This window comes from Rhagoletis pomonella, unplaced genomic scaffold (assembly GCF_013731165.1).
Source record: "Rhagoletis pomonella isolate Grant_MI unplaced genomic scaffold, Rhpom_1.0 Rhpom_scaffold_00008, whole genome shotgun sequence".
NCBI lineage: Eukaryota > Metazoa > Arthropoda > Insecta > Diptera > Tephritidae > Rhagoletis > Rhagoletis pomonella.
The window spans coordinates 22173983-22189465 of record NW_023458562.1 but is presented as its reverse complement, the minus strand read 5'-3'; the positions used below and the strand labels follow the sequence as shown (position 1 = coordinate 22189465).

The window sequence follows — 15483 nt, the reverse complement described above, 5'->3', positions numbered from 1 at the left end:
AAATCAGCGGTAACTTTTAGCCACTTGAAACTTGCACATCATCAGACTAAAATTGATTGAGCTATAAAACTGTGTATTCAGAAAAATTCAAACACTTAAGAGAAAAAAGTTTGAAATTTAGGTGAAAATTTGTTGCACTTTTTTGTAGTAGTCTCTAAGTTTTTAAACTTGGGTTTATATGGGTTTTGTTAGAGAAAGAACTGTATTTTAATTGAAAATTCTTAAAAATAAATAAATAAACATAAGTGGCACACAATATCACTTTGAATTGGCGTGCTATAGATATGACCGATACTGTACGTATATTTTTATCCACTGCCTAGTTTTTTGAAGAGGTTTAAAAAAATATTGGGGCAGGTTCTGCAATTCACTTCCGAGTGAATTTCAACCCGTGTGAATTCTTAGGGTCTGATTATGCATACTTCGCATAACTTCGCACAACCATTTGTACCAGTGCACTAAAAGTGTAACTTATGAAAATGTGAAGCAAAATCTAAACTCAACAGATCGCTAAGTTTTTAAAAGTTCTGCTAATTTCTGGGTAATGGAATACATACATAATACATACAATGTACATATGAAATTACAGTTTGAAATTTATGCGAAGTTGTGCGAAGTATGCATAATCAAACCATTACCGTGGATCTACGGCAAGCAAACATCTTCAGAAATTACGGATCTAAGGTAGTTTTACCGTGGATATACGGTAATTTTACCTTGGATCTACTGTAATTTTACCGTGGACCTACGGTAATTTTACCGTGGACCTACGGTAATTTTATCGTGGATCTACGATAATTTTACCGTGGATCTACGGTAAAAGTTACCGTGACGCGTGTAAATAGACACTCCCTATTTTATTATACCTGGTAGTTCATTATATTCTTTAAATCCGGCTAAATATAAACTCGTTTTTTTTTAATTCAGACCTTACCGTCATAGGTAGGCGAAAATTATTTATATTTCTATCTCAATCGCTCATGTAAGTAGGATGGTAAGTTTCCTAATTTAATGTTATGAATTTTCAAAGCATGATAGGTAACTAGTTGTTTCATAACTTGGCCAGTTCAACTAATGGGTTCCTTACTAACGTCTAGTTTGCCGCTGAGGCACAGTAGTGGGTTGTAAGCCAGTAACTACTTTGACAAGTTGTTCCTATAAGCCAAAAACCAAACCAAATTCTACACTTTCTGAAAAATTTGAGCACATTTAATTATTCAGATTTAATCTATGTATGTAGTTTGCAGTGTCATGATTAAATTTTAGAGCTTACCGTTATTTTAATTATTCGTTCGAAGTGGATAATCCTCTTTCATTAATACCATAAAATGTTTGTTAAAACTCGAATCAAAGTTCCCACTCGAGTTTATATGTATATGTAGTATTTACATAAGTTGCATTCTAATTTACATATATTTTTATGCAATTGAATTTAATTCACTTGACTTTTATTAAATCAGCAACCACCTCTTAAATTACTTAATTTCACACGTTGCACAGAATCTTTTTTTGTTTTAACTGCAATGAGAACAAATTTCCCATTTAAAATCACCACAGGATGAACTTCACTTATCAGATTTCTTCTTTCACAAACGTTCGAACAGTTTATGATAATTTTTTCACGCGCAGCAAATCACATTCGCATCCGTTTCTTAAGAACGATACCAACGAAGTAAACAACAACCACAATATAACCAGTAAACAACCTTCGGTGAATTTGGCGACTGCCTTCCTCGGGGATGAATATGCTAGGGATGAAATTATTGGTACACACGCCTTCCAAGCACGCAGGGTTGCTTTTAAGAAACAAAAAATAATTAACTCCAAATGTTTCAAAAAATATAGTGTAAAACGAAATTTATTGAATAATTCCATATAAAATGGTATATATAAATGACTCATTTTCTAAACGATTTAAATAAAAAGCATTTCATAACCTTTTTTGTGCAAACGGCATTTGCGAATTGATAGAAAAGTACTACGGATTGTAAATTTTTGTTAACTATGAGGTGGATGACAATTTTCAACCCGGCCTGACGGTTTTGAAGAATTTTGTTGTTTTAATTTTATTACTAAGGTGTCTAATAAATTCATGGCTTTTAGTTCTAGAAGAATAAAAGTCAGTAAAGACAAGTCTTTTTTGTATAATTTCTGATTTTAATTGCTCAACTTCTTTTGCACCAGACCAACTGTCAAAAATTTCCAGCAGTAAAAAGTTACGAATTGGCACAGCAATGTAAAATTTTCTCGCCATAATAAAAAAGTTTTTTCAACATGGATCTTTTCTACTAATTGACATGAAATTACTATCTCAACGCTCGGAGCGCTGCCACTGAGCGCTTTTGCCAACTGATAAAAAAGAGAAAATTTGGAAATACCAAACAAAAATTTTGAAATTTCTCCTTGTGAATACGAATGCCATAGTTTTTACCTGGCTCGTGGGACTACGCAAAATTTTGACAGCTTGTAAATATGTATACACATTAAGTTGTTGGCGGTAATAAAGAGTCAAAATCAAAATGGAGAAAAGAGCAAAAATCGTACGTTAGTTGTCAGTTATAAAATAAATCCAATTTATTTGCGAATATTTGTTTATTCTATTTATTGAAAGGCAACTACGCGAAAAAGCTTGTGTTAATTATATTGATAACAGAACCTGCTCAAGCAACATAAAATCCACAAAAGAATACATTGCTTGTCCATCAATACGCCATGTATAAATTTTAACAACAAAAATAGAGCTTTCGCACGAGCGTTTGTTTGGTTTTTCAACACCATTTATAATTTTCTTTTAATAAAATCACGTATTGTCAAATGCTTAAATTTATTTATCTTATAATTATGCTGCACACAACCCTGAAATCTAAGAAAAAGTCTGAAGAAGGCCATTAAATAGCAGCACACAATCCCGTGCCTTCCTCAGGAGTGAATATAACTACAACAACAACGACTACTACAACAACAACCCAAAAAGGTTGGTTACTGTCTATACTGTGACAACAACGCCACACTGACTGCGGCAGCCTCAGTGTCGTCGTCAGCGTTTGTTCGCTTGCTTTCTGTTCGTTCTCTGCTGCCTGATTTTAACTTTGCTGTTGCACACATACATACTCCCACCGGGATACGTACGCTCAATGAAAAAACACACCCGCCTTCAGCTCAGTACACTTGTAGTTGTTATTGTTATTGCCGCTGTAACTGCTGCCGCTGCTCCTACCACACATAGCAATTGCACACCGAAAGTGTGAATGCACCACAGACGTGTACAACAAAAATAGCACCTCGACATTCAACCATTTAATATGATTTGATTTCGTTTTTGTCTTTTCTATTTTTATTCTCTTCCTTTTAGGCTATTTCTTCCTCAAATCTGACTGTTCGCTATTGCCAGAGAACCTATTGCTATAGCTGCCCACCGCATCCGCTTGCTGTGAAAACAAAAACATTACATTACAAAACGAAAAACAATACACAGTGACGACGTCGCTGCCGGCGTCAGCAACACTGTGGGATTCCATTCGTCTTCCTACGTTTGTTTTTTGGGTTTTCTCTAGAGATGGGCGAGTCCGAGATTTTTAAATGATCGAGAGAATCGCCATCTTTGCAAAATCAAGTCAATAATCGACTCGCTGCCCGACTATACAACCGAGATGTTTTCCGATGGTACAAGCCTGCACTCCCTATAATATCATTTATCTCACAGTATGAGTGAAAATCAAAATATTAATGATGTACTGGACTATTTTAGTACTTTTGTGTGAGTTTAAAACTGATTTATAAATAGTAAAGTGTTTACAGCAGAATGTCAAAATAGTGCTACAACTGTTCACTTGAACTTTTTACTAGTTTCGTGTTCAATAACTTTTTCTAATAGTTTTCTCTTATTCTCAATTTTACGCTCTATTTTGCTTTTATACTAGGTTCACATATAAGTAGATTATCCTCATTAACTCCCTAATCTGTAATTAAAAAAAGAGATTAGCCATATAAAATTCGTCCCTTGTTAATATGTAATTATAAAATAATCTCAGATTTAACCGATAACTTTTCGGTGTCCATCCTAGTTTTATCGATTGTTTTTGTGTAGAGGATTGCAAATTTAAAAGTGAACAAAAATGGACGCTAGCAAGGAACAGAGGTTTGTAGAGGTATTTTTAAAAAAATGTTAAGTTAAAATATATTTATATTGCTTAACATAGCAGAAAAACGTGATCACGGTGGCACAAAGAAACATAACTTTTCCTTTAAGAATGTGAGAATAAGCACACAAAATTTGACGTAAAACATCTCGGAATCGCCCATCACTAGTTTTCTCTATTTCTCTTTGCTTTTTTTGAGATTTTTTTCTTTCATTTGCTTTTGCTTATACACTTTTGCTTTGCTCCTCTGCGTTCAGACGTAGACAAAATTTGGTCATTTCTATTGCCGATCTCAGCACAATTTGCGTGTTATTTTCAAGCACTTGCACAATATTTGATTAGTTTTCCTTTATCTTATATATTTACGACACTTTTATACTATTATTATTAATTTAATTGTTTTATAATCAAAGAAAAAGACGGCAGCGACCTCACTACATAAACGAACAGCATAGAACGAAAATTACTAACTGTAGTTGCCACGCGTCCCAACATGACGTGAAACCAACGGAGGCGAGCTGACTGAAAGTGTTATAATTAAGTAATAAGTTATGCCATGTGGTACATTTTAAATAAATCTTTCAAATAAAAATAATTTTATGGACGAAATTAAAGGAATTTAAACAGTTTTTGTAATTTGAGTATTTCAAAACATATGGCAGTGCTACGTTACACTGAAAAAAGTGCTGGCTGCCCAATGATTCAATAGCGGTGTTCATACCAAGCTTAGTACTCGATTTTTCTCCAAATATTTGTCGTGTAAATTATTTTACAGGCCAACCTAAGGCTATCTGCACACTTGTAGTCCAGTCTTGGCGGCGTTATCATCTCGCCCTGAAACTTTAAGCCGAGCACATGCACTTCAATGGAGGTCTGCACACTTGTCGTTACCGCAGAACTCCACAGGCAAACCCCGATGGCCTACCAACTGTCATTTTGACGGGCAATATGATTGCAAGTTTTTGTGTGTGGGCACTTTGATGTCTTGAAATAAGCATTTGCCGCATGACGCCACCAGACAACATTCTCTCAATTTCGGTGTTTAAAAACATTTAAACCTTTAAAAAAACTTGCTGAATAATTTTTTAAAACGTAACCATAAATAATCCAATAGGGAACAGATCTTTATTTTGACTTAATATCAAAATTTCGCCGATGTTACCACCAGCACGCTTTCTTTCAAATGAAAATATGGCTGTCAAACTTTCAAATTGCTTGCAATAAATGTCAAGCAATAAGCGCTGACGTATATTGCAGCCCATGATAAATAGGCTGTCTCCATTGGAAATATATGTTGTGACATGGTTATCACCATGATGCAATAATACAAGGTGGTATCAGTTGTGACTGCTCTATTTTACGCTGCCTTAGCTCAATAGAATAAGTAGAAAAACGGGAAGAAATGAATCCCCATCTGTGGGAAAAATATAAGATTTCATATTTTCTTCTAAACAAAATTAGCTTTTTTATAGTATATTCGCAATGAAATGAAATAAAATAAGATATAATACCTTTTTGAGGAAACAAAATGTGAATACAGAGAAAAAATAAAAAAAATTCAACTATATTATTAGGCAAAGAATTGTTAAAGATGTAACACTGTTTCAGCTAAGGCAGTTAATATGGCGGAATTAGAGCGAGAAGTTGCCAACCGATAAGGTTGGTGTTATGCAGAAATTTTGTTTGGCAAACTGCGTGCAATTGTTGTTGCAGCAAACTCGGAGAGAGCGAGTTTGGCGACACTCACAGCAAACTAATTTTGTTTGGTCAAACTGCAGCAAATTCGGTGTTGTCATATACAAAAATTTTAAATTGTGCGCGTTATGTACATCTGAAATTCTCATTTCGTGTTGGCAATAGCCATGAAAACCATAATGAACGTGCATCCCTGTGCCAAACTCGACATAACCACCTCCGAGCAAACTAAGCAGCCGCCATTTAATTTGGCAAACAAAAGTTTGTCTGCATAACACCGACCTAACACCTTGTATTATTGCATCATGGGTTATCACGACATAAGTGTTTTCCTGTGGAGACAGGGCTTTATCGGCAAATCGTAGAAGATTCAGAAACGTATAAGTGCGACCCCGTCGTTTGTTAATCGTTATGCGCGCATTGTTGGTTTACATTTTATGGGGAAAAATTAGGAATAAAGTTAATATTTGCTTTAAAATTATATAAAAATTAGAATTTATTGCATAAAACCTGCGAAAATTATTAAAAAGTGGATAGTTGCAATAAGTGTGTGTGTATCACGAATGAGAGAAGTAGAGATTGCGCCAATCGCGGTACCGCTAATCCGCTCTTTGTGATTTTGACAGAATCAGCTGTGTGCGTGACGTCATCTTGGTACAATTGTTGATTGTGAGCATACGAAAAACCAAATAACAATTTTAACATTTGTGCGTTAATATTTCTGCGTGGTTTTAAACAATTATTGAGACATTACAAAGCAAAATGAAGTGTGCAGTGGCAAAATGTAATCGTGAAAAGAAAAGGAAAGCGTGCGATATATGTTTTTTTTTGTTTCCTACGGACGCAAACCTGACGAAAAAGTGGAAGCAGTTCTGCCGGCGAGGAGATGCATTAAACACCAAATCGAGCTTTGTGATATGTGTGTGAGCTATGAGCTTCTACATGGAACTATGTTGGCCTTTCCTTGGTGAATTGTAATAGGTATATTTCCATGGTGAATGTAGACAGGTGCTGGTTTAGTTTGCTAGCGATGGCATACATACAAAAGCAGTTTCTACAGTAAATAGATACATGGACTTCACCACCTACTTGTTTTTGTTAGTACCCGATTCTTTATAGTGCTGGTATGAGGTAATGCACCAGTGGATAATGTAGCCAGGCGCTAATTCAAGCGGCATCTTACCGCGCTGTTACGTACCTAATACAAAACAGTGCCCAAATTATTATACATTTAAAAGTTCAGCTTAAATTATGTTTTACTTACATAGAATATTTGTTTCCAAAGAAGCCACACTCATGCATCTTAATATTTTTTCTTTCTTTAATATTAATATATACCCTGCAAACAAATTCTCCTGGAATCTTAAAGAATATCGGAAATTTGTTACGATTCGTTAAGCAATCTTTAAAGAAAAATATATGAAGCGGTTTACGAGAACTAGTAAAGAAATTTCTGTACAATTTCTTAAAAAAATTGTGAAACCTTTCACAATACTTTAAAATCCTGACAATCTATCGGAAAAGAGATTATTGTTTTTAATCTTGTATAATCTTGAACAAAAATATTGGGCCGTATGAATAAAAAAAGCAATTGCTTTTTCTTAAATTTTCAGATCTTTTACTCAATTTATTCAAACAAAATTGAAGTATAAGGTATGCAATTTTAGGAAAAAGCAATTGCTTAGTTTTTATTCATACGGCCCATTATGTATAGACTTTATAGAAACTTGAATTCAAATATACTATGTACATACTTAAAACTATTAGCTGTCGATCATTTACATTAATTATCAAATTATGCGACACATTCCACGTTAAACTCTTTGGAAATTATGTCAAAAAGCTGAGACTGCCTTCAGTGTCGACTTTATGTTTACTATGAGTACGCCACATCATATTCTCAACAGTTTGTAATGAAATTCTATTTCTCTTTTCATATTGGACCAATTTTAAATCTGAAAATATACGCTATGCAGCTGCAGAGCTATTTATGTTACAAGTAAAATAAATTAAAAATGAATGTAGTTCATTCAAAGCATTTTTCTTTAAGCTTATTTGACCCTAAAACGTTTCAATATTTTCGATCAAACTTTAAAAGCTGCCACTGCATACATACATAAATATTTTACCTTTAACATGTATCAAGACTTGTACTAACCGAAAAATTTAAGTATCTCCCGAAATTAGCGAAGAAATAAAGTATCTTCCGTAAATTTGCACAAAGACGTGCCACTTTTGAAGTATATAGATCAAAATGGCAACACTGCATGGAACGTTCTATAATTCTCTCGTTGTCCGCTTTGAACTGTAATCGTAGCAAGGCACTACAAAACAAAATATATTCGTTTAAATTGACAGCTCATGCTTATAAAAGTTCAACTGAGATCAAATACGGAGGCGTATATCAAAATCCGAACAAAGGAAATTGTTCATATTTTACCATATTATAAGAAAATGAAGTACTGGTCAAAATAATAGCACCACAACATTTTAGCAGTTTTGACTATTTTTTGTTTGTTTAGTGTCTACTAATTTTTTATAAAAGTTGTACAAAACGTAAAAAAACTACAAAATCATTAAAATTTCAAGCTTTTTAATTCGAATTTCTATAACAATTTTGTGTAAGCGGTTTTATAGCTTATTAAATTTTACTATAACTCAGTGTAAGCTTATAGTTGCTAAAAATTCCAATAACTAAAAATTTTTTTTGCCGACTGTATTCATGAACCAACGACTACAGATCACCTTAGAATCATGATCACCTTATCAGCCATCGTTGTATTTGTAATCGATTTTCAGAAAAAAGTTTTCGTAGCGTTTTTGACGTTTTTCGGTTTTGTTTACACCGTCTTCTACCTCTTCGTAGCGATTGAATGTGTTTTCTGCAGCGATTTTAATTATAAATTTTGGTTTATTACATATTTATGATATAAAATAAAGTGCTGTGTGATCGGAACAAGTTTGTGCGTATGTTTGGTTTGCCAAAAGGCGTAAATTTGCGTGAAAAGTGGGTGCACGTTTGTGGCCAGAACGTTGGCATTGAAAAATCGACCCGTGGTAATGATATGCGATTGTAAAACACTTTCAATCATGAAAACCATATTTTATGAACTTTTTTTGCTAATTGTCATCAAGTTTCACTTTGTATATTTTATAATAAATACCAATTTAATCGCACTCAATCACCGCGCCTTTTTCGTTTTCTTTGTTTGTTTTCATTCTTAGGCAGATGTCAAAAACACTCAGAAATATACTTTTTTCTTGCTTCTTTGATTAGGTGATCTTGTATTTTTGGTTCATGGACTGTATTGTGATTTTCTTGGTAAACAATTAATGTAATGTTAAAGGAGAAGTTTCGCTAAAACCGACATCGATAGCTTTTAAGAACTATCGATAGTGGCAACAGTTTTCAACTATAGATAGGTTACCAGCTCTACTCTCTTGATAAACAAACTCATCTGAGGGCATATGCTGATCACCATAGTAAATTGCACAAGAAAACTAATAAAGAAATCTGCGGGTACAAGACCAATTTTTTATCCTCGTCATAAAAGGATCCACTGGAATAGGCCCGACTATACCAAAAAAGTAAATTTGCGGCAATGGTTTTTTTACAAATTATTTCCAAAACAAGTTTAATTTCTCATTGTCGACGCGCTTTCACGACTCTCGTCGCGGGCAGAAACTATTATGTGGCTCACAAGATTTCAACTATCCTCAATGCGCAGAGAAAACAGCTGCAATTGCGCCCGCTATGGGGCTATGTAGCGATTGCATTCAACAAAGTGGACAACGACCGCCTCAACAAAGTTGGTCCAGATCGGCTTTGCGCTGAATGGCTACTTAAAAATGGCGGCGGTGTCGGTTTAGTCGGCATGCCGAACAGAGTCGTAAAGGACTACAACAGTCTGCCACCAGAATCAGTTAAATTCAATGTACAGGTAGTTGATGCTTCGAATTCATCTGTTATGAAGATGGGTCTCGATCATTTTGCTGGTTGTCGACACATCGACACTGTTGTTCTACACAATTGTAAGCACCTTGAGGATGGCGGGCTTGAAGGCTTGGTACATTTGAAAGAGACCCTGAAAAAATTGCAAGTTTCTGCTTGTTACAATCTGAGAGACAGTTGTCTCGATGTAATAACTCAATTGCCAGTGCTGGAACAGGTGCGTTTATTCGATTTGATATATGTGAAGGATTTACAAGGAGTGGCAACAAAATTGAGGAAGGCATTACCGAACTGTAAAATTGAGCTAGGAGCCGCAGAGTAAATTTATTTAAGATTTTAATTTAGTCACGTCTATATACCTATATATAGTACATACATATAAATATTAAGTATGTTAAACCATCTATTTGGACAATAAAAGTGTTTGTATATCGACAGTAACTTTCCATGTTTATACGGATTGGATTCAGTTGATTCAATATAATCTCTTAACCACAATCAATAACAAAGAATTTCTCCCCAAACTTTTTAATATCTTTTAAACTAGCGCTTGATAGCATTCAAATCCTCAAGCTCATGTCTTTATATTAGTAATATTTAAAAATTGAGTAATAACCACTGTTCTAAACAATAAATTAAGTTAACTAATGAAATATGCTTCGGGGGAAAAAAACAGAAATCAAATTTGAATGCCAAGCAAATCATAAATGCGTAGTGGTAAGAGCAGTGTGTATTCAGGTGCATCAGCACCGCCGGGAAAATACTTTGTGCCTACATTAGTTGCAACGTCTCAATAGCTGCGATAATGCGTTGGACTTCACCCTCCGATTGCTGTAGTTTTTCGGAATTGATTGTTTGCACTTCAGCGGGTACTTTAGTTGCATAATCAGCTGCCTGCATCGCTTGCTTCAACCTTTTCACAGTTTGGTCTAACTGTTCTTTCCGCTTCTGCAACTTGGTAATTTCCTTATCCGATTCAATGAGACCTTTAAGCAGCAAATGCACTTCACATTGCGCGCTAACAGTTAGTATAGCGCAACCTGCCGGGGGTTCAGTAACGAATTCGATCTTAGAACAGAAGGCAATCGTCGTCAAATCACCGGAATATTTCTTCAATATAGCATTGGGTTGCTCATCGGTGCAAACAATGTACGCCTCGGTTTTCACTTTATTAGGCAGATTGTAATCAGAGCGCGCTGAACGTATTATACGGGCAGCTTTCTGCATAAACTCAACTTCTTTTTCGACTTTTTCGTTGTGCCAACTAACGTTTTCTGCAGTTAGAACCAAGACTAATGAGGATACCAATTTTTATATAGCAAATTGTAACGCGCTCACCTGGGTAGGCAGCCACACATATACTTGGTGTAGTGTCCACACGTGGCAGTCGTTGGAATAACTCTTCGGTAATAAACGGCATGAAAGGTGATAAAATCCGCAGACCAAAATCTAAGCATATAAAGAGAGTACGACGAGCAGCGGCTTTCTGTTCCTCGCTCCCGTTTTGGAAGATCGGCTTGACGCACTCTAAGTAGACATCACACAAATCGTATAGCCAAAAACTGTAGCAAGCGCTCGTCACAGCTGCAAAGTCATACTGCGCGAATCCAGTGTTGCATGTGTCGATAGCAGTGGCCAAACGTGATAGCACCCACAAATCCATGTTGTTTTCATTTCCGCTGAGAGGCAAATCTGCCGAATACTTCTCATGGCCACTGAAGTACATCAGCGCAAACTTCGTTGCATTCCATAACTTATTACAGAAAAAACGATAACCCTGCACTCGATTTATATCTAAATTGATGTCACGCGCTTGTGTAATGTAGGCACATAGAGCAAAGCGTAGCGCATCTGAGCCACATTCGGGTATGCCGTTTGGGAAGTCTTGTTTTTGCCCAGCTTTGGCCTTTTCAATTTCGCGTGGATCTAGATTGGAATCGTAAAGTAGCTTGTGTAAATCCTCCAGAGAAATGCCCTTAATAACGTCCATGGGATCAATAACATTGCCCAGAGATTTGGACATTTTTCGCCCATGTGCATCGCGTACCATTGGATGGAGATAGACTTCCTTGAACGGCAACTTTCCAAGCAGTTTTTGCCCAAAGAATACCATACGAGCAACCCAGAAGAAGAGTATGTCATGACCAGTCTCAAGTAATGTTGTAGGATAGAAGGCCTGCAAATCAGCTGTGTTTTCAGGCCAGCCGAATACGGAGAAGGGGTAAAGCCCCGAACTAAACCATGTGTCCAGTACATCTTCATCTTGATGCAGCACTATTTTGCTGGGATCAACAGCGAATTTTCCAGCAGCCTTTTTAAGTGCCTCCTCTTCCGAACGCGCCACAATCCAGTAGTTTTCGTCATTGGGCTGAAAAGAACAACAAACTGTAAATATTTGCATACATGTGCTTTATATAATTTCAGTATTTAACACAAGGGAATCTAGTTAGGCTTACCCGACCCTCATCTTCTTTAGGCTTTTTATTAGGAATACAATTTAAAAATTATATCGTACCCTTAAAAATGTACTATTAAATTAAAATTACTTACCGTTCCACTTTTTACGCTTTCATCATTGAAGCTCACATGATAAGCAGGAATGCGGTGACCCCACCACAACTGACGCGACACACACCAGTCGCGTATGCCCTCCATCCAGTGGTACCAGATTTTTGTGTGATGTTCTGGTATAATTTTCAAATCACCCTTGCGCACAGCTTCAGTAGCATCGGCAGCCAGCTGATCACATTTCACATACCTGCAAAATGATTGAAAAGCAACAGTTATAAAACTTATTCGCAAAGTAATTTACGAAACACACCATTGTGGCTTAATCATGGGTTCAACTACATCCTTGGAACGACTGCAGAAGGGCACGACCATGGGATTATTGACGGTCTCGCGATACAAGCCCAGTTCTTTTAGTTTTTCTAGTATGCGTTTACGGCAATCGAAACGTTTCATGCCCTTAAACTCGCCATAGTCACCGATGATATAACCATCGTCATTGAATATAGTGATGAATGGTAAATTACAGCGCTTTCCTACTTCGTAGTCATTGGGATCATGGGCTGGTGTAATCTTCACTGCACCCGTACCAAAGTTCATATCAACAAAATCATCTACAACGATTGGTATACGCCGCTCGCAGAATGGGTGCTGCACGAATTTGCCATGTAAATGCTTGTAACGTTCATCTTGCGGATGTACGGCGACAGCGGTATCGCCCAACATTGTTTCAATACGAGTTGTAGCCACGATAACTTCCTCATCGGAATTCTCCACCTTATATGCAAATTTGATTAAAACGCCAAATTCAACCTGCAACAAAAATTTTTAGTTTTATATAAGAAATTTATATAAGAAACATTGATGGAATCACATTTACATACCTTTTCATCATAACCGGGTATGGAGAAGAAAGTTCTACCGGGTATATCTATTTTGTCTACTTCAATGTCGGAAATAGCCGAACGTAGCGCGCAAGACCAGTTAACAAGACGTGCACTGCGATAAATACTGCCTTCTTCATGCATACGTACAAATGCTTCAGTAACAGCTTTACATAACTTGGGATCCATAGTGAATGCAACACGTGTCCAGTCATACGAAGAGCCTAAACTCTTAAGCTGATCGTAGATGCGCACACCTTTTTCACGGCGCCAATCCCATATCTTTTCAATGAACTTTTCACGGCCCAAGTCGTGTCGAGTCAACTTTTCTTCACGCCAGAGCTTCTTTTCAACCACCACTTGCGTGGCAATGCCAGCGTGATCACACCCAGGTACCCATAAGGTGGTGAATCCTTTCATACGATGAAATCTTGTTATTGCATCCTCAATAGCATTCGTCAATGCATGACCCAAATGTAGTGAACCTGTCACATTGGGTGGCGGGATCACCATCACAAATTTTCCTTTAGGATTTGGTTCTAATAAGCTAGTGCGCTTAAAATTAATTAAAAACATACTTATTCAAAAGCATTAAATTATTACAAATAATAATTGCATAAATAATAGTTACTGCAAAAAACAAACAAACGCCCCTGACTTACGAATGATTGCTCAGGATTGCGTCAGCATTAAGGTTACACCTCGGCGTGCCCAAAATGCTTTTAAATCTTTATATGCAGAAAGTTTAGTTATGACTCGGTTATTGTTTACAATATCGAATATTTATGCTTGCAATATTAAACTTACACCATATTCAGGCGTGAAAAAGCCTTCCTTTTCCCACCAGCCGTACCACTGTGCTTCAACATAACGTGGGCTGTAAGCGTCCGGTAACGCACCAGTAATGTCTTTCTTCACGCCCGGAGCAGTGTTTGCTGTATACACGGCAGCCTCTTTGGCCTCTTTAACTTTTTTCTGTAATGTTATAAAAGCCATTAATAAATCGAGCCCTAACCGCCAAAATAGCGTAAGCGACATTTTTTTCAAAATTTTCTTTTTGAAGCAGAAATGCATCTAGATGCTCTAGGAATATTTCTGCATCAAAAAGAAAATTTTGAAAAAAGTGTCGCTTACGTTATTTGGGCGGTTAGGGCTCGAAATCATAATCGCAAAACACATCACCACAAAGCAAAGCATCGCAATTGTTGTATATATTTTGCTTTCACTTCCATGCCAACAATGCAATTACCAACCGTACCATGATACAAAAACAACATGAACAGTACAGCAATTACCTATTGTAATAGGTCACTCCGGCCCCCACCAACACAGTATAGTTATATTGTGCCCACCGATTGATGTTCGAGACACTCACGAATGTAGGTTCTTTGCACTCACCTCAGGCTTTTCCTTCTTTTCGGCGGCTGCAGGTGCTGCTGCTTTTTTCCCCAATTTTGCCTGCAACTTCGCCAGTTTTTCAGCCTTTTTGGCTTCCTTTTCCAATTGCTTGGCTGTTTTAGGCGGGTCATCACCGGTTGTAAGCGCCGTTGGGTTTTCTATTTCGCAGTTGGAAACTGGTTGCTCCATTTTATTGCAGTACGAAAATTCAGATACAGGATAACTAACACCAATCGATCGAATTATTACGTTGTCGGTCACAAATTTATGAGTAATCTGCAATGTTTTCCCCGTGCCACGCGGTGCTCGGGAACACTTCGACAAGTTTCCGATATCAGCTGTGAAATGACAGCACAAAAGAAAGCAGTAATTAGAGATGGTTGGTTGAGTAAAAAATAGTTGTGTTTTCGTATTCTCAAGCAAAAAATATCCAGTAACTAGTGCGGTCGTTTCCTGATTTTCCATGAACCAAAAAGACAAGATCACGCGGGCAGGGGAGTAGCCCGTTAGAATCGCATTTAGGAAAAAAAGAACAATTCTGACATTAGCCGTTTGTTTACATTTCTTCGTTGTTTACAATTTGTTGGTGGCTTTTTACTGCAATTTTCTTCATTATCGCTTGTGACAACGTGCGTACACATAAGATAAAGAATAATTTAACACAACGGCATGATTTATAGAAGAATTTGCATAATAAAAAAGGTTATTTAATGCGTTCAACAATTTCGCGGTTTTCTCCGTTCTCTTCGTTGTTTACTTTTTACAACAAAGATGGCGTCGAGATTTCGGCAGCTGGAAAATAACTTTTTTCGTCCTTTCCTTCCCGCGTGATCTTGTGTCTTTCGTTCATGCTAATTTGCGAGCGAAGTGAAAACACACTAAAGGCTGATTCACATACAACTTTCTT

At 36.6% G+C, this 15483-nt stretch overlaps 3 protein-coding genes across 3 annotated transcripts in view; 1 reads left to right on the top strand and 2 right to left on the bottom strand.

The window, feature by feature from the left end:
* Positions 1–1678, bottom strand: part of LOC118744417 (leucine-rich repeats and immunoglobulin-like domains protein 3) — a 68941-nt gene extending 67263 nt beyond the window's left edge. Inside the window, exon 1 of the mRNA XM_036477426.1 lies at positions 1274–1678. The gene's annotated coding sequence lies outside the window, so the exon portion shown is untranslated. The remainder of the gene's footprint in view (positions 1–1273) is intronic.
* Positions 1679–9155: 7477 nt separating this feature from the next.
* Positions 9156–10227, top strand: LOC118744416 (ATP synthase subunit s, mitochondrial). Its single transcript, XM_036477425.1, has one exon. The coding sequence runs from the start codon at positions 9437–9439 to the stop codon at positions 10106–10108; it is 672 nt and encodes a 223-aa protein (XP_036333318.1). The 5' UTR covers positions 9156–9436; the 3' UTR covers positions 10109–10227.
* On the bottom strand, positions 10170–14990 carry LOC118744415 (valine--tRNA ligase; the record flags this gene model as incomplete). Its single annotated transcript, XM_036477423.1, is given in 7 exon segments — positions 10170–11060; positions 11125–12154; positions 12337–12544; positions 12608–13107; positions 13179–13733; positions 13986–14153; positions 14577–14990. Coding segments are annotated over 7 exon segments (3153 nt in total). The 3' UTR covers positions 10170–10557.
* Between the last annotated feature and the right edge of the window lie 493 nt (positions 14991–15483).